Here is an 18856-nt window from a genome sequence, read left to right on the forward strand (position 1 = left end):
AGAAAAATTCCATGTAACTTGGCCACAGAGTGTCAGAGCTGGGTTGGTTAAAAGCACAGAGGAAGGAAATGTTAACCCAAAAGGAAGTAGGAAAGAGGCTTCACTGGACTTGTCTAGAATACTTAAACACCTGGGCTGTCAAGCTTTTTTGTTAATGTTTGATGGTATCAAAAGACCAAAACGTGCCGAGCAGGTGTGTGTCTGCATTCCATGTACCTGAGTAAGAGAATGAGAGAGCGGGAATGGGATAAAACACGGAGCAGAGGGAAAAGAGCCAGGGGGATGCCTTATGGGGTGTGTTTAAAAAAAACTGGTTTTACTTTGAAGCATAATTGGCCACTTCGCTACAGATGCAACAACTGAGGGTCCCTTTGCTGTTCTGTAAGCCTGCAGAAGACTGAAGATCAAAGAAGATGTGATGGACATCCTCCCCATGGAGATGGAGTGTGTGTGTGTGTGTGTGCTGCATGGGAATATATCACCATCTGTGGAATATGAAAACACAGTGCATGTGTACTAATCTACAGATTAGAGAACTTTACTACTAAATCATAAATGGATAAGATGTGAACACATGCTAAATCATTTACAACAATTATAAGCATTTGCTTAATTGAAAATTCTCTATTGGATCTTTTTTAATTGATTGCTTTTGTTTATGTTTATTTATAGAGACACTAGATAATTTGAAGAACATGTTGGAACAGAATCTGGAAGTTCAAATGCTTGGCAGCCACTTGACCGCCGTGGCTCAGAGTTTTGAAGCTGGTAAGCAACCACTTATTGACCACCTAGTAACATTGTAGCAAGTGAATAACAACGAGCTAAAACACTCAGAGCACCCTAGCAATGCCCTGCATATAAATTTGCACATAAATTCAACTGCATACATTTTCTCAAAACCCCTTAGCAACACTGTGGCAACCACCCATAACACCTTAGCAACTGCATAGCAATGCCCTTAAACTCATAACACTGTAGCAATGCCTTGGCAACAACTGTTAAAACCATAACAACTGGATAGCAATGTCTGAAAAACACTGTGAACACCTTAGCAACACCCTGCAACCACAGAGAAAGCTCCCTAGCAACACCCTGTCAACCGTATGACAACCTACTCAAACATTCAGAACACCTTAACAATGCCTTGGTAACTGCATAGCAATGCATTAAAACTCAGACCACCATAGAGATGCACAATTGACAAACCCCTAGCAACAACATAGCAACATGTTAAAACCACTCTTAGTAACGCCCTGGAATCCCCCAAAACACCATAGAAACCACATGGCAATGCACTGAAACTCAGAATACCACAGAGATGCCCTGATAACAATCAAACAAAACCCTAGAAATGACATAGCAAAATGCTAAAACATTCAGAACACCATAGCAAAGCCCTGGAAACTCAGAGCAGCTTAGCAATGCCCAGAAGCCACCAAGACCACCTAGCAACCACACAACAATGCACTCAAACTAAGAACACTCAGAATACCTTAGCAAGGCCCTGGCAACTACTCAGAACACCCTAGAAACCACATAATAATACACTAAAACTCAGAACACTCTAGCAATGTCTTGGCAACAACTGTCAAAACCATAGCAACTGCATACCAATGTATGAAATACACTGTGAACACCTTAGCAACACCCTGCAACCACAGAGAAAGCTCCCTTGCAACACCCTGTCAACCGTATAGCAACCTACTCAAACGTTCAGAACACCTTAACAATGCCTTGGTAACTGCATAGCAATGCATTAAAACTCAGAACACCATAGAGATGCACAATTGACAAACCCCTAGCAACAACATAGCAACATGCTAAAACCACTCAAAACATCTTAGTAATGCCCTGGAATCCCCCACGATAGAAACCACATGGCAATGCACTGAAACTCAGAATACCACAGAGATGCCCTGATAATAATCAAACAAAACCCTAGGAATGATATAGCAAAATGCTAAAACATTCAGAACACCATAGCAAAGCCCTGGAAACTCAGAGCAGCTTAGCAATGCCCAGAAGCCACCAAGACCACCTAGCAACCGCATAGCAATGAACACTCAGAATACCTTAGCAACGCCCTGGCAACTACTCAGAACACCCTAGAAACCACATAACAATACACTAAAACTCAGAACACTGTAGCAATGCCTTGGCAACAACCATCAAAACCATAGCAACTGCAAAGCAATGTCTGAAAAACACTGTGAACACCTTAGCAACAACCTGGCAACCACCCAGAACACCCTAGCAACCACATAGCAACATGCTAAAACATTCCGAACACCTTGACAATGCCCAGCAGTCACAAAGACCATCCTAGTAACCACGTACTTAGAACCTTAGCAACACCTTGCCAGTCACAGCAACAAAACACCCTAGCAACACCCTTGCAACCATGTAGCAGCGTGCTTAAATCACTCAGAACAACTTAGTAACACCCTAACACCCCTGGATCAACATTACTGTCCAAAAATACAGACTAATAACCCAATCCCTACCCCTAAACCTAACCTTACACATAATTTGTTCCTAAAATCAGAGGGAAACGATAGCTGATTAACAAGGGTGTAGAAGCACCTAATCCTGATTGTAAGCCTAAAACTAACATTTCCTGAAAAGTTATCTCTCAATTCTGATTGGTTGATTGGAATGATGTTCCAGGATCAACAAGGATGTTGATCCAGGAACATGTTGTACTTGGTGAAATCACGCTCACCCTAAAAACACATTCCGAACATCTTAGCAACACATTGTGGTGAATCACGTGGCAAGCAGCACATGTTCTTCGTCTACTTATCTTTCACCCACTCCCTTTGCTCATCCTTCTCATAAGTCTGAGACTCTCATAACTTGTGTGAGTGAGTGAGTGAGTGAATGAGTGAGAGGGAGGGAAAGAGAGAGATTACATGTTGAGGGATAATTGGAGTCACACAGAGATACAGTGTTCATAATTACAGTGCTTACCTCAGTACAGCAGGTTGCTCTCACACTTTCTCAGTAATACAATAATAAAGATCAGAGGGGTGTTTTCACAGGCCGAGGCTCATCGTGCGTTATGAGACCTGCGCTTGTAACCCACCTATATCTCATGACCGCACAAGAATATTGCACTTTAAATTGAGGTGCAGCTGTAAATCTGGACATAAGACTAGTGAAGTTAGGTGCTTTTCACAGCTCACAGATCACAACATGGGTCTTACTCTGATCTGTCATCCTGTTCACTTATGTTTTCTCACTCCTCAAGCAGTTCCTGTACCTCACAAGCATTGTTACCAGCTAAGCCTCCTCTTCTCCCCCATTTTTTCTCTTAAAATTCAACCTCCTATTCAGGGTTGTTATAGTTAACTGAAGGTAAAACCATGAAAAAAGAGATAAGATAAGATAAGATAAGATAAGATAAGATAAGATAAGATAAGATAAGATAAGATAAGATAAGATAAGATAAGATAAGATAAGATGAGATAAGATAAGATAAGATAAGATAAGATAATAAATAAATAAAATGTTACTTGAACTAAATTTAAACAATATTTAAAACAAAACAAAAAAACTCAATTCATTTTATTTTAGCTAGTTGTTAAGATAACGATTCTAATTGTAATTTAGTTTAACTTGATTATATATATATATATATACGTGTGTGTGTGTGTACAGTATATATGTATATACTGTATATTCTTTGAGTACGTTTAAAAAATACTAACACTTTTAAATAAAATTAAAATGAAAACAGGAAACATAAAAATATTAATTACATCAAAATATTATTATGATACTCAGTGATACTAAAATAAATGTTTGTCAGATTAAACGCATCTTGAGCTCAACAGGTTGAGATGGGCATCTGATCCCTGTTATGAAGCACTAGATATTTCTTATAAATATAGTCCACCCTTAAATTTAAAATTCTGTCATCAATTATTCACCCTCATGTCATTACAAACCTGTATGCATTTCTTTCTTCTGTGGAAAAGAAAATAATGTTTTTGAATAATGTTAGTAGCCAAATAATTTCACCCATTGACTTCCAAAGTTTGGACACAAAATTCTATGGAAGTCAATGGGACCTGAAATGTTTTGGTATTTTGAACAGAAGATTGAAGTCAGAACTGTTTGATTACCAACATTCTTCAAAATATCTTCTTTTGTGTTCAACAGAAGAAGGAAATTCATACTGGTTTGGAGCAACATCGATATACAGTACAGTAGTTGATATACATACTCAAATGTGGATGCCACTAATTTGACATATAAAACCATCAGAGATCTGAATTAATCTTAATGTACTTGAGTCATTCAAGGATGAGATGATGGTTAATCATCTCATTTCTGTAAAATAGTCTGTAAAATAATGCTAGTTATGCCCCATTTGCCTTTGCGACTGACACTTAAAAATATATTTTCAAGAGCTTATTTAAAAATTAGGTTAATCATGCAGTTTTTGTTTTATGATTGTGGCAACGTTTCCACTGCTATATGCCAAAAATGGTGGCCAAAGCAGCACAAATAAGTGAAGATGTAACTGGCTGACATGAACAGGTATTCTGGAGTCATAACCTTCCAGCCCAACACCTTTCATCAGCACGCTGCTGCCATCTACTGGCTAATTATATTGCTCATATCAGTGTGGCACTGCAAAAAAATGAGCCTGAAGGAGTGTGATGGTGAGCACAGCACAATTCAGTGATGTGTGAACCTTCTGTGTAAAAAGTATTTCAGTAAACACATCTTGTAAAGAGAAAAAAACGTTTTTATCAGTTAAGCCTTCACCATAGTAGCATCCGTAATTCTGTGATTGTAATGTTACAATGTATTCACAAAGCCTTTTTATGGATCATATATGGTTCTTGTCCCAATAACAAAATGTATCTTCTTTCAGCACTTCCTTATATAATACCAGTCACCATTTTGCACAGTTGCTTGCCTAATAGTTTTATTTTGTTCTGTTGTGACAAGAGTCACTGTCTAAACAAACCTCAACACTATGTTATAAAGCCTCAATTAGTCATGATAATAGGATGAGAGTTTTGCATTCTGGAAGGGTAATGGCTTGTTTTAATTGTGCATTTGCATGAGTGTGCTCTGGGTGGAGGTGAGAGGTGGGCCTCATATGAGAAACATTTACTCAGCGCTTGATTACAAAGAATAGACACACTTAATTGTTGAGAATTGAATAATGAGCCTTTATTCTATTTATTGGATTATGGAGCCTTTTAGCTGTCCCCTGCTGATCATTTTAAAGGACACTCAGGTCACGCAGTATTGTCTGGTTGGGAGGCGTCAGAGGTGAGCAGGTCTTTGGAGATGTGGAATATTAATGAGCTGGATGTCTTCATTGATCAGCCTGCCCATGTAGCCATAAGATCAGTCATACACAGAAATAGTTTGTCAGCTGGAAATGGGGATCTCTGTGAGGATCAGTGTTATTATGGTTAAGGAATTTAAATAAAAACTCTATACAAATAGATCTATGTGTACTGTACTGTTCATTAAAAATAAAAATAAATACAATACAATAAAAATAGCCATAAATTATTGAATAAACTACAACAAAACAATTAGCAAACTCTAGCAAACACTTCCTTAATCTCTCCCTGTTCTACTATTCTCATTAATGTCTGAAACGTTGTATTACTAGCACTTCTTGTGTTAGACAATTTTGTGTTTGACAATAAAATAAAAATAAATAAATAAATTCTAAGTTATTTTTAAAAAACACTAAAGGTTTATATGACGCTGAAGATCCAATGAAGGCCATATTGTTTGACCATTAATCTAAATATTTGGAAGGATATGTCCCATTTAGTGTGGTTATGGCCCTGGTTTTCTATCAAATCTCAAGCAAAACAGATGCTTTAAAGTGCTATATAACAGTTTTAAAATGAAATTAAATTTTGAATTTTGAAATTAAATGCAAGGGAACTGCATGGCAAGGCATTTATCGGAGTATAATGAAACCTAATTCAATAAATGAACACTAACACGCCTATAAAAAACTGAATTGAAATAAATGGGCAAAAAAATAGTTTTTTTAAACATGGCATGTTATAAAACTTTACAACCAGCCTGCATTAAACATGAAAATGCCACAAAATAAACGACAATAACAACAGACTGTAACATCATTAAACAGTAAATACAATACAATAAAAATAGCCATAAATTATTGAATAAACTACAACAAAACAATTAGCAAACTCTAGTAAACACTTCCTTAATCTCTCCCTGTTCTACTATTCTCATTCATGTCTGAAACGTTGTATTACTAGCACTTCTTGTGTTAGACAATTTTGTGTTTGACAATAAAATAAAAATAAATAAATAATTTCTAAGTTATTTTTAAAAAACACTAAAGGTTTATATGACGCTGAAGATCCAATGAAGGCCATATTGTTTGACCATTAATATAAATATTTGGAAGGATATGTCCCATTTAGTGTGGTTATGGCCCTGGTTTTCTATCAAATCTCAAGCAAAACAGATGCTTTAAAGTGCTATATAACAGTTTTAAAATGAAATTAAATTTTGAATTTTGAAATTAAATGCAAGGGAACTGCATGGCAAGGCATTTATCGGAGTATAATGAAACCTAATTCAATAAATGAACACTAACACGCCTATAAAAAACTGAATTGAAATAAATGGGCAAAAAAATAGTTTTTTTAAACATGGCATGTTATAAAACTTTACAACCAGCCTGCATTAAACATGAAAATGCCACAAAATAAACGACAATAACAACAGACTGTAACATCATTAAACAGATTTTTAATCAGTTAACACGTTAACTTTGGCAGCCCTAAAATGCTAAATTACAAATTAAATAAGCAGAAACTGGACCAAGACTAACAGTTATAGAGTAAAAAAAAAAGAAAGAACAAAAACTAAACTGAAAACACACAGTGACAGTGAAAAAGAAATATAAAGTTAAATAAAAAAATCCATACCTATAATAAAGTCAAGGTTTGAGTAAAACCAGATAAGTTTATGAATCAGAAAATTCCATTTGATATTTTCCACTCAGTGTGATTAGGGCGCTGGTTTTCTATCAAATCTTTAATTCTCAAGAAACATACATATAAAACTCAAAAGAAATCTTTAAGTTAAATGCCAGTGGATTGCATGGCGAGGCATTTATCTGAGCATTTTCACTGGTTATGTAGTTGCTGTCCATTTTCCTTATGGCTTGATTAAAATTACTATCATTGTGTCAAAACGTGTACAGTATGAAAATGGTGTATTGTTTGTGAGAAGATGTGTGATGACAGCCACCGGCTCCGTCTAAAGCCCTTCCCCCTTTATCTTCTGCTGCTCAGACAAATCAATGGCGAAATGAATTCTGATTAACCTAAAGCTCACTTTTTTGCGGTCAGAGCAATGTCCAGCGATGGATGTTTGACTCGCTGGCTGTAATTCGTCTGAAATCCAATTACAATGAAACCGTAGTGGAAAGACGCTAAGCTGAAACACTCTAAGATGAAAAATGGATCTGTAGAACGTTAGGTTTGCTAGAGCTGTTTGGTGAGGCCGTCCAATACTTGAGCAAAACCTCGGTTAGGTCATACTCGCTGGAAACGCACATTATGCTGACATTAGCATAAATGGGTTATCGATTCTCATTGAAGTTAACCTTCAGTTCTGTCCTGTGGAATTAGGACCGGAGAGCTTGTGTAGGTGTGCGCATGCGAGCGAGTGACAGTAATGAAGATGTGACCTTTCGGGTTGATCCCTCCTGCCCCCGACGACCCTCCAACGAGCCGCTCACCTCTACATGTGCGCCCCTGTGTCACAGTGTCATCCGCTCCATTTCCAGACATGGAGCTTTCTTTCACAAGCTGTCTGCGAACACTTCTCTCAGCTTCAGCCTTCTCAAGTTCTTGACAGGAATTTTTGAAAGCCTGTCTTAAAGGTATAAGTCGATGTCCTTCCCATCACGGGGCGATGGGAGCGGGGAAAAAAGTGAGTGATGGGTTGGGGAAGGGGACATGCAGCAGTGACTGACCAACGAGGACGAAACCGTAGTGGAAAGACGCTAAGCTGAAACACTCTAAGATGAAAAATGGATCTGTAGAACGTTAGGTTTGCTAGAGCTGTTTGGTGAGGCCGTCCAATACTTGAGCAAAACCTCGGTTAGGTCATACTCGCTGGAAACGCACATTACGCTGACATTAGCATAAATGGGTTATCGATTCTCATTGAAGTTAACCTTCAGTTCTGTCCTGTGGAATTAGGACCGGAGAGCTTGTGTAGGTGTGCGCATGCGAGCGAGTGACAGTAATGAAGATGTGACCTTTCGGGTTGATCCCTCCTGCCCCCGACGACCCTCCAACGAGCCGCTCACCTCTACATGTGCGCCCCTGTGTCACAGTGTCATCCGCTCCATTTCCAGACATGGAGCTTTCTTTCACAAGCTGTCTGCGAACACTTCTCTCAGCTTCAGCCTTCTCAAGTTCTTGACAGGAATTTTTGAAAGCCTGTCTTAAAGGTATAAGTCGATGTCCTTCCCATCACGGGGCGATGGGAGCGGGGAAAAAAGTGAGTGATGGGTTGGGGAAGGGGACATGCAGCAGTGACTGACCAACGAGGAGAGGAGATCAGTAAATAACAGTCACCCCAGGGGCCGTGTATGGGGTGCCTCCTCATCTGGCCCCCAGTCAATTTAATTTAAATGTAAATTTCAGGGATGCGTGGCGTTAAAAGGCTTATATTAGCAAAAAGGGAAAAGTTAATGAATGTATTTCAATCTCTGTAACCACACAGCCTTGCTCATTTACCTCCCAGAATATATGAGCGGTGCTGCTCGAAAATTGGGACCGGGGTAATATACGTGCTCTCCAACAACCCACTTAAACCAGCCTTCACAATCCCCTATCCAGTCCATCATCTCTGGTTATGCGGAGACCGTGTTTGAGTTTGACTGTATGTTAAAGGGATGATGATATTACTGCTGCATTTTAAAAATGAAAACCTTAAAAAATGTCCAGGTCAAAAACTCAAAATCAAAAGATAAAATAATTTCATCTACTATCATGACCCTTGGTTTGTTTGTTTATTTATTTATTTTAGTACTGGGCAACAATTAATCGCGATTAATCACATCCAAAATAAAAGTTTTTGTTTATATAATATGTGTGTAGTGTGTATATTATGTATATATAAATACACAAACATGCATGTATATATTTAAGAAAAATATGTTATGTTTATATATTATATATATTTATATAAAATATAAATTATATGAATATAATATTGTGATTAATTGTTGCCCAGCACTAACTTACTTAATTACTTATTTATTTTAGTGCTGAGCAACAATTAATCGCGATTAATCACATCCAAAATAAAAGTTTTTGTTTATATAATATGTGTGTACTGTGTATATATATATATATATATATATAAATACACAAATATGCATGTATATATTTAAGAAAAAAAAATTGTGTTTATATATTATATATATTTATATATAATATAAATTATATGAATATAATATCGTGATTAATCGTTGCCCAGCACTTACTTACTTACTTATTTATTTACTTACTTACTTATTTATATATATATTTGTATTTATTTATTGCATTGCATTGTGACATATGTGTGTATATGTTATATACAACTCACATAAGATTTATATGCAGTACCGGTCAAAAGTTCATGAAGGATCATGCTGTGAGGACTGGAGTAATGGCTGCTGAAAATTCAGCTTTGCCATCACATGAATAAATTACATTATTTCACAATATTACTGTTTTTACTGCATTTTTATCAAATAAATGCAGCCTTGTTTTTTATTAAACTGCTTTACATATATTTAAATTATTTATTACATATATACAGTATAATATGTTACAGTAAAGATAATGAGACAATTTCGCTTTACAGTAATGAGAACTGAGGTGTACTGTAAAACTAATCTACATTAAATAAATAAAACTAATGTAAATAGAATTTACATAAGATTTAAATGGGAATATATCATTTGAAGATATAACAAAGTTATTTTTTCCTCAGATTTGTACATTATAATTTAACCTGGACACCTGTTCATGAGAGTCACTCAACTAGCCTGACTAAGCATATTTTATGCATTGGATGCTGATGTCTCCACCAGGGTTCTTAATTAGCATAACCAGCCAAATGTCATTGCTTGTCCTCCATCTGTAGGTTGAGCTGTTGAACACTATGGTTCTGCTGCTGCACCAGCTAAACCAGCACTAACCAGCCTGGACCAGCAAGGAAATTCATGCAAGAGAGAAAGAGGGGGATGCTGAAAAGACACTGGTGAGGAAGACTGCGAGATTGAGAGGATGGGGGAGGTGAGAGAACGGACGAGCAGAGCAGTCTTAGGAAGAGGGTTCACAGGCTAGTGCCTACTTGGTATTCAGGTTGGTTAAAATTCTGTCTGCATACAGTATGTGTGAATTGGAGAGCAGTCTCATCTAAGAGTGCTAAGGCTTTCCTCACAGAGTGCCAACAGCAGGAAATGTTCATGTCAGCTCTAGTGTGAGACCTTCCTGTGTTATTGCAATACACACACATTCAGTAAAACAGAGGAGGGTCATGCATAGACACTGAAAGATACTGTCAAAAAGTTATGGAGTAAAATCTATTGAATGCTAATTATTCTGCACTTTTCTGGCTTCTACTTGAGCTAAAACTCCAATGGTGATGTTTTTTTTTTACATCACAGAGTTGATTTTTATTTTAATTTATTATAAAGTAAGATATTTTAATTAAATGTATTTATTATTTTTAATATAGGTCACTTTAAAACGTTCTTGGACACTTTTTACCCTAACGTCATCAATTACTTTTGCTACTTTTAAATGCCTTTATCTATAGATTTATTGTTTTATACTGTACTTGTCCCATACTTCCTATCTTTAACAATGAAAATTATACAGAAAATTATTACAAGCTTAAATTATGATAGTTAAACCAGAGTGAAATAAACAAAAACTATCCCAATATTTATTGTGTGATTATTTATACCAGAACAGTAGTGCTGTATTAGTATCATTCAGATACTGTTATATTTTTTATTCGTATTTTGAATAAATTTTTATCTTTATATTTTCATTTAGCTGTGTGTGTCTGTATAGTTTTTATTCATTTTTATTTCAGTTTTAGTTATTTTAGTACATCAACATAGACTAAATTAAAATCAGAAATGTTGCCTTGGCAGCTAGCTGAAATAAAAAGTTTATTTATTTAGTTTCAAGTAATTATTCTTTTTTATGGCTTCAATTTAAGTTTCAGTTTTAGTTCTAGTTCACTATAATAACCCTGCTTCACACCAAACAATTTTGTACCTAATAATTTCTTTTGAAGAGCTTGAGGTGAAATATGGAAATATGTTTTGAAATATGTTATGTATAAAGAAAACAAGGACATATCATTTGTAAACAGATTTGATTTTGTTAAGTGTAATTTCCAGTCAAGCTGTAACTGTCAAATTATGCAAAATGTGTATTTGTGTGTTTTTTAGCATATGAAAAAAAACTGCTAGTTGTGAATTAGCAACTAGAAAGACAAATGACCAATTTTTAATTCCAAAAATTTTCAAATGTAATTTCAATTTTCACCACAGAATGCTACTGAGCACAATTTATTTCCGAGCGTGCCAGCCCCTATATAGCCAATAGTGTTTGCATTTCATTTATATATTTTAGAGATGTAAGGATAGATTGTGATTTCTATGCTGGGTATTTTTGTGCTTTGCCAGCAGAAAACAGCCGCTCATTTTGTTGGCTTGAGCTTGTTGCCAATTAAGAATGCTTAAATAATGACCTGCAGAGAGCTGTTGTCCTCCTAGGAGGCCCGTGCTGACGTGCTGACTTTTCACTCGTTAAGTGTAATTTCCAGTCAAGCTGTAACTGTCAAATTATGCAAAATGTGTATTTGTGTGTTTTTTAGCATATGAAAAAAAAACTGCTAGTTGTGAATTAGCAACTAGAAAGACAAATGACCAATTTTTAATTCCAAAAATTTTCAAATGTAATTTCAATTTTCACCACAGAATGCTACTGAGCACAATTTATTTCCGAGCGTGCCAGCCCCTATATAGCCAATAGTGTTTGCATTTCATTTATATATTTTAGAGATGTAAGGATATATTGTGATTTCTATGCTGGGTATTTTTGTGCTTTGCCAGCAGAAAACAGCCGCTCATTTTGTTGGCTTGAGCTTGTTGCCAATTAAGAATGCTTAAATAATGACCTGCAGAGAGCTGTTGTCCTCCTAGGAGGCCCGTGCTGACGTGCTGACTTTTCACTCATCTCCAGTAAGGTCTGACGTCCTGTATGGGGTTACATGGTGAGCGCTGATCTACATTTAGCTGTGCTTGGCTGAAAATCTCTCGATGATCCTTGCAACAGCAGAAAATGGTTACTTCTAATAACACCATAGCAAACATTCATGTCTATTAATGGACAAGACCCAAGCTTCCCCACAGCCTTCACTGGTACTGTATTTCCCATAATGCTCTTGTGCACATACTAATAAAGCTGAAGTGCTTTTACCGGAGATGTGCACCTCAGTGTCAGATCTAAGCTTGTGATTCTGTGATGCAATAAAGTGTGTAATTAATTTCTGATACAGGTACCAACTCCCCTGGATCCGTCCCGCACTGACACTCCAATAATATCATCACTAAACATCAACCCTTAAAGGAATATTCCAGGCTCAGTACAAGTTAAGCACAATCGACAGCATTTGTGAAATGATGTTACCATAAAAATTCATTTTGACTCGTCTCTTTTTTTCTCTGCGCTTACAATGGAAGTGAACCGGGACAGTTGTAGGATTTAAATGCGTAAATGTGAAGCTTAAATGAAAGCATTTACATTATTACTTTTCCTAAAATGTTTGTATTATCTAAGCTGTAAATATGTTTATGTCATACTTTTTACGTTCATTTTGGGGTTGTAAAAAGTGAGTGACCTTTATGCCATTCGCTGCTAAAGAAAAAAAGTGAGTTTGTGGGAAAGCTGGACACAAAACAAATCATAAAAAAAAACATCCTGTTAAATTTACAGTAAAAGAACTGGCAGCTGGTTGCAAGAAATTCACCATAAAAATGCTCTCACAACTTACAATCATGTGTTTCATTAAGTGATATAATGTTAATACATCTATTACTTGAACTAAAATCTCCCTTTTACCTTGACCATTTGCAGTAATGCTGAATATGTCTGTGATATATTCATATCCCTAAATTAATAGGCGGGCTAAATGGGAGACTCGTGGTGAAATATGTGAGCTATTACTGAAACTTTCAAATGCCAAAGGCCACAGAAAAATGGATTCTTTTGTTGTAAATCTTTGCACCTGGGCATATTGTTGGGATACTCCTTATATTGCCCCTTCAAGCTCAAACAAACTAGAAGACAGGTAACAGCGCTTTCCCATACTTTACTGTGGGCCCATAAAAATCACCCAAAGAATTCCCATTAATAAACCATTCTCATTATACACATCTGCCCCCCCCCCCCCAGGTTAAAAAAATTTAGGCTATAACTTTTTTTTAAACTTTTTTTCTCAGTAACTGTAACTGATTACAATTCACATAATTTACGTAATCTAGTTACTAGTTACCTAAATTTACTTCGAAAAGCTTAATAAACGGCATTATGTGCCTACAAATGGTTTTATTGGAAGGTTTTAGAGCATGTGATATATACCACAACCGGATGTCAGGAATCACGTGATGATGTAAAAGAATCACTGACTGAATCGTTTTTAAATTGGTTCTTTGCTTAAAAGAACCAGTTGATGGAAATGAATCAGACTTGCCATCACAAGTGATGAAATGCACACACTGACTGAATGCAAATGTCAGTAACTTTGCAGTGTGTCACATATTCATGACATTCCTCTCGGCATGTTTCCGCAAGCCTATTCCGTGAGCATGAGCCTCCGAGATGCTTGTCGCGAGGGGGAATGGCATAAAACATTGTGGGAATCCCCTTCCCCCCCAACACACACATACACACCCCTGTATAAGCATGACTGCTGACCGAGGGTGCTGTCCCCTGTTTTTGGTGCTGAAAAACAGCCTCATGTTTGTGCTTGTCGCTACATTTTCCTCATCGGCTACCACAACCGGATGTCAGGAATCACGTGATGATGTAAAAGAATCACTGACTGAATAGTTTTTAAATTGGTTCTTTGCTTAAAGGAACCAGTTGATGGAAATGAATCAGACTTGCCATCACAAGTGATGAAATGCACACACTGACTGAATGCAAATGTCAGTAACTTTGCAGTGTGTCACATATTCATGACATTCCTCTCAGCATGTTTCCGCAAGCCTATTCCGTGAGCATGAGCCTCCGAGATGCTTGTCGCGAGGGGGAATGGCATAAAACATTGTGGGAATCCCCTTCCCCCCCAACACACACATACACACCCCTGTATAAGCATGACTGCTGACCGAGGGTGCTGTCCCCTGTTTTTGGTGCTGAAAAACAGCCTCATGTTTGTGCTTGTCGCTACATTTTCCTCATCTGTGTGAAGCCATAACGGAAATATATTTGAGAAGGTGTGAGGGATTTTCCCGAGGACATTATACACACCCCTCCTTTCCTTTTCTCTTATACTAACATCAGCTGATCTAGTCCATCATTAGTCGCAGTCACGCCTAGCCCTTCTAGGAGATTGGTTAGCATGCCTGCACTGTGTAGGGGTATTTCATGGAAGCACACGCTTATTGATGAGGAACTCTGTGTGTGTGGAACTCTGTGTGTGTGTGTAAAGGAGGCAGGGAGGGAGTGAGAGCAAGTATGGATGCCTAAGAGTGAGACGCAAATGGGACCAAGCACATAGAACTACGGAACTGTATACATAATAGTGAGACAGTTGTGCGTTGACAAGCAAAATCTTTTGACATCTTGTTTGAGATGTTGTAAAGGGGTGAAATAGAAGCATAGCAGGGGCTTCCAAATGTGGATTAGTCTAAAAATAGGCCTCCAAAATGTTTAAACTATGCATTAAAATTGCATGCAACTAGAATTTAAATTAGAAAGGATTGATTTTGTGCTATTCAAAGTTGATTTGTTTTGGTGTGTATTTTTAGGGTAGCAGGCGAGACCGAGTCTGCATGCTCTGCAGATTTCCGAGTGGTTTCCAGGCAAATGTTATCGAGTAGTTTCCAGGCAAATGTTATCATTGTTCCGGGTGCTGTCTGGTATTACGAATGTTTAACATGTAACATTCATAGCCTGCAACATTTTAGGGGGAAATATTGAATGAATATAAAGGACAAATACAGAAATCTCTGGAGTCTCAAGGTTGTGGTTGAATGCTGAGCTTAGAGGCTTTAATTTTTGGAAGGGTGTTGCTTTTGGTTTTTCAAAGTACAGTAAAATATTTGTGTATCCTACAAACCGCCCCCTGAAGGGGATTGTGATATTGGACTGAATTTGTTGTGCTGTAAATGCCATATATTTACTGCATTCATCAGGTCTGCTCAACCAAGCATTTTTTCATTCTGATTGCTTGAGCTGTAGTTGCATGCTATGGAGGGTCAGACACATCTATCGCTAAGTCGTTGGTTCCTCTTTGATATCTGATACATGAAATAACACATAGAGAAAAAGTGCAAGCTTTTAGATCGTTTCCTCTCCAGCTCTCATCTTTCCATTCAAAGGTGCCAGCGTCAGAGTTACATTCACGGCTGTGGATGCTGTCAGGGCTTGTCTCTGAGGTGTTCAGAGCGATCCTCCCGTGTGGGCAGGGCTCCTCCTTCTGAACAGCTGTCGTGCTTCAACGAATAAACTGAAGTCAGGTACATGCCCATCACTGATGGGCTTTATTTCCTCCTAAGACAGGAAATTATTTAGTTCTGGAATTTTGAATATTGTCCAAAAGTTTTTTTTTCTTCCACTATGTTGTCCCGTATGTTTAGTTTAGTTTAGTTTCTTATATAGCACATTTCTACTGCCTTCAAAGCAGACCAAAGTGCTGTACAATGCATTCAAGAAAACCAAACACATACAATAACAAACACAACATCTTAAAAAGAAAACAAACATTACGTCTCTCCTAGGGCTGGGCGATATAGCTAAAAAAATGTATCAACAATATAATGTTTCATATCGTTCGGTATTGATAATTATTGACATTTTTATAACCTTTTTTAAAACAAAGAGCAATATATATTTTTTTTTTATTTAACCCCTGTATTTTTTAAATTAACCCAATTTATTGAGACAAGCAACAAATATTTTTTGTTTTAACAGTCAAACACACAATAAAAATTAAACAAATATCTAATTTCTAATGTTTTAATATCATATCGAAGTATCAAAGAAGGTGTACCGTCAATAAATATCAATACCGTTTTATCGCCTAGGCCTAGTCTCTCCTAAATCAGATTCAAATGCCATAATATAAAAATGCTTATTCAAAGCCGTTTTAAAAGCGAACACAGAGGGGGCAGTGTGAATGGCTAGAGGTAGATTATTCCACAGCTGAGGACCGTCAATCGAAAAGGCCCGATCACCTTTTTGCTTAAGTCGGGACCGCTGTACCTGGAGCAATCGTTTGTCAGCAGATCTCAAGTTCTTAACGGGTTTATGTAAAGTAACAAGATCTGACAAATACAAAGGTGCGAGACCATTTAAAATTTTGATAATTATTACTAAGGCCTTGAAATCGATCTAATATCTAACAGGTAACCAAAGCAAGGATGCTAAAATTGGAGTTATTCTATCCCTCTTTCTCCTACCAGTCAATAGTCTGGCAGCAGCATTTTGAACAAACTGTAATCAATTTACCAATGACTGAGAAATTCCTAAATACACAACACTACAATAATCCAATCTAGATTATATAAAAGCATGGATGATTGTCTCCAAAGTTGCTAAAACGTAACCTTTTGCCTCTCGCGATAAGTCATGGCAATGGATTTTGGTGGGATTTTGGCGGATTTTGGCTATATTTATTCAAAGGAGGCTTATGCATGTATCTTTACAGAAGCAGCAAAGAGAGCCGCTTCAGAAATGTGCGTGGCGCGGCTGGAATAAACCATAGACTGTATAAAAACATAAACACAAGCATTGCGTGGCCGTAATCAGCTTCAGTGACCGTATCAGAGCCACACTGCACTGCAGACGTGTGCAGTGTAAATTGTCTAAGCATTAATAGTAGGGAAAGCCCCTTATAATGGAGCGTGGCCATTTATGAAGTGTTTCTTGGAGGTTATAGTACATTGAGGAATGATCATATGACTTTTTACATACGCCATGTGACCTGTAAATGCGAAAAAGCCGTTTCCATTGCAGTTTTGCGAATAAATCCTTTTTCGCATTGCCTGAAAAACCACCTCATGCGAGCGTAAAAACGTTTTTGCAATATATGGGCATTTTTGCAAAATTGACGCGTTTCCATTAGGCGTATTTTCAATTCGCAATTTCAATTTGTGCAATTTGAAGGGTAATGGAAACGCGCCTAATGTGGCCATGATTTACCCAAAACAAAAGAACAAATTAATAAAAATTGTTCACCTCATGTCATGTGCAGGGATTAGGACTGCACGATAAATCGAAATGAAATCGAAATCGCGGTTAGATAGAAGATGCGATTGCCATGCGTATCTTTCAGTGAAGCACGGTTCTGTGATCAGTAGTAAATCTCCATCCGAAGGCCAGAGGGTGCTCTTGTGCGGAAACTCCAAATACGTCCCGCAGAAGAAACCCAGGTAATCTCTATTGCGGTTGCTGAATAAACAGAAGATTTAAATGCTTTCATTGATTCAACATGACTAGTAAACACACGACTATGGCAATATATGGTTTATCTGAGTTCTTATTATAATTTTCATTATAATAAAGTATATCTAATGCAATGCTAATCGACATAGCCTTTATCACTGCTTAGAATACTATGAAATATGTTGTGTGCCTTATTCCGTGTAAGAAACCACATCATCTCACAGAAGGATTTATTTCAAACACTCGGCTGACGTTATGAAGTGAGTTTGGAGTAAAAACATGTTATCAAATGGGGTATTTTCACGTGCTTTCAGATGGAGCAGCATTTACTACACAGAGCCGTAGTTCACTGAGAAGCTACGCAAACAGCTGTCATTATTGCGAACGATTTCTTCAATTTCATAATCATATGATTATATCGTCTGCTAAATTTCTTTTTGCTTGTCAGAGAACTACGCTCTGTGTAGTAAATGCTGCTTCATCTGAAATCAGGTGATGGAGATTTACTATTAATCACAGAGCCGACTTTACTGACAAGATGTGCATGACAATCGCATTTCATTAATCGTGCAGCCCTAGCAGGGATACGTAACTTTGGTTTACTTGGTCAGATATTTAACCACTAAGCTGAAGCTTTTTAAAATTTATTTTAGAAAGTGCCACCTTCTTGTTATATTGATGGGTATTACATGCTGCATTCCTTTGTGAAGGGTTCATCCCTATGCCCTAATTCCTTTGAGGGATGAGGTATGTAAAAACTGTACCTTGAAGCACATTTTTGTGTCATCTTCCCGAGCCAATTAAGGAGGTGCCATCATTGCACAATTAAACCTGTGCAAAGAATCATGGGAGCGAAGTCTCCATCAGTTGAACCCTTTGACATTCTTCTGAAGGGAGGTTTGAAGTGGCCAGTTTTGAGAGCTTAGCTTTGGAATGACCCTTCAGTATGGCGGCCATGATTGTTTTCACTCCAAAGTACCCTTTCCAAGGGTTTCTATTTGAAACACAGTGATAGATTGATGCAGTAATTAGTCCTACAACCCAAAATCAAGTTAGAGTTTTTGGTTAAATGGCTGTAATAAGGACATGATTTATTTGAGCTTTTACATGTTTTGAAAAAGCTG

The 18856-nt window shown here is 37.2% G+C and overlaps 1 protein-coding gene across 1 annotated transcript in view; it reads left to right on the forward strand.

The window, feature by feature from the left end:
- The first annotated feature begins 695 nt into the window (after positions 1 to 695).
- The window catches only part of LOC107592801 (gephyrin-like), a 114524-nt gene continuing 96363 nt past the window's right edge, over positions 696 to 18856 (forward strand). Inside the window, exon 1 of the mRNA XM_016282364.1 lies at positions 696 to 768. Within this exon, the coding sequence (XP_016137850.1) occupies positions 696 to 768 (73 nt within the window). The remainder of the gene's footprint in view (positions 769 to 18856) is intronic.

Source organism: Sinocyclocheilus grahami, unplaced genomic scaffold (assembly GCF_001515645.1).
Source record: "Sinocyclocheilus grahami isolate Dianchi unplaced genomic scaffold, SAMN03320097.WGS_v1.1 scaffold158.1, whole genome shotgun sequence".
Taxonomy (NCBI): domain Eukaryota; kingdom Metazoa; phylum Chordata; class Actinopteri; order Cypriniformes; family Cyprinidae; genus Sinocyclocheilus; species Sinocyclocheilus grahami.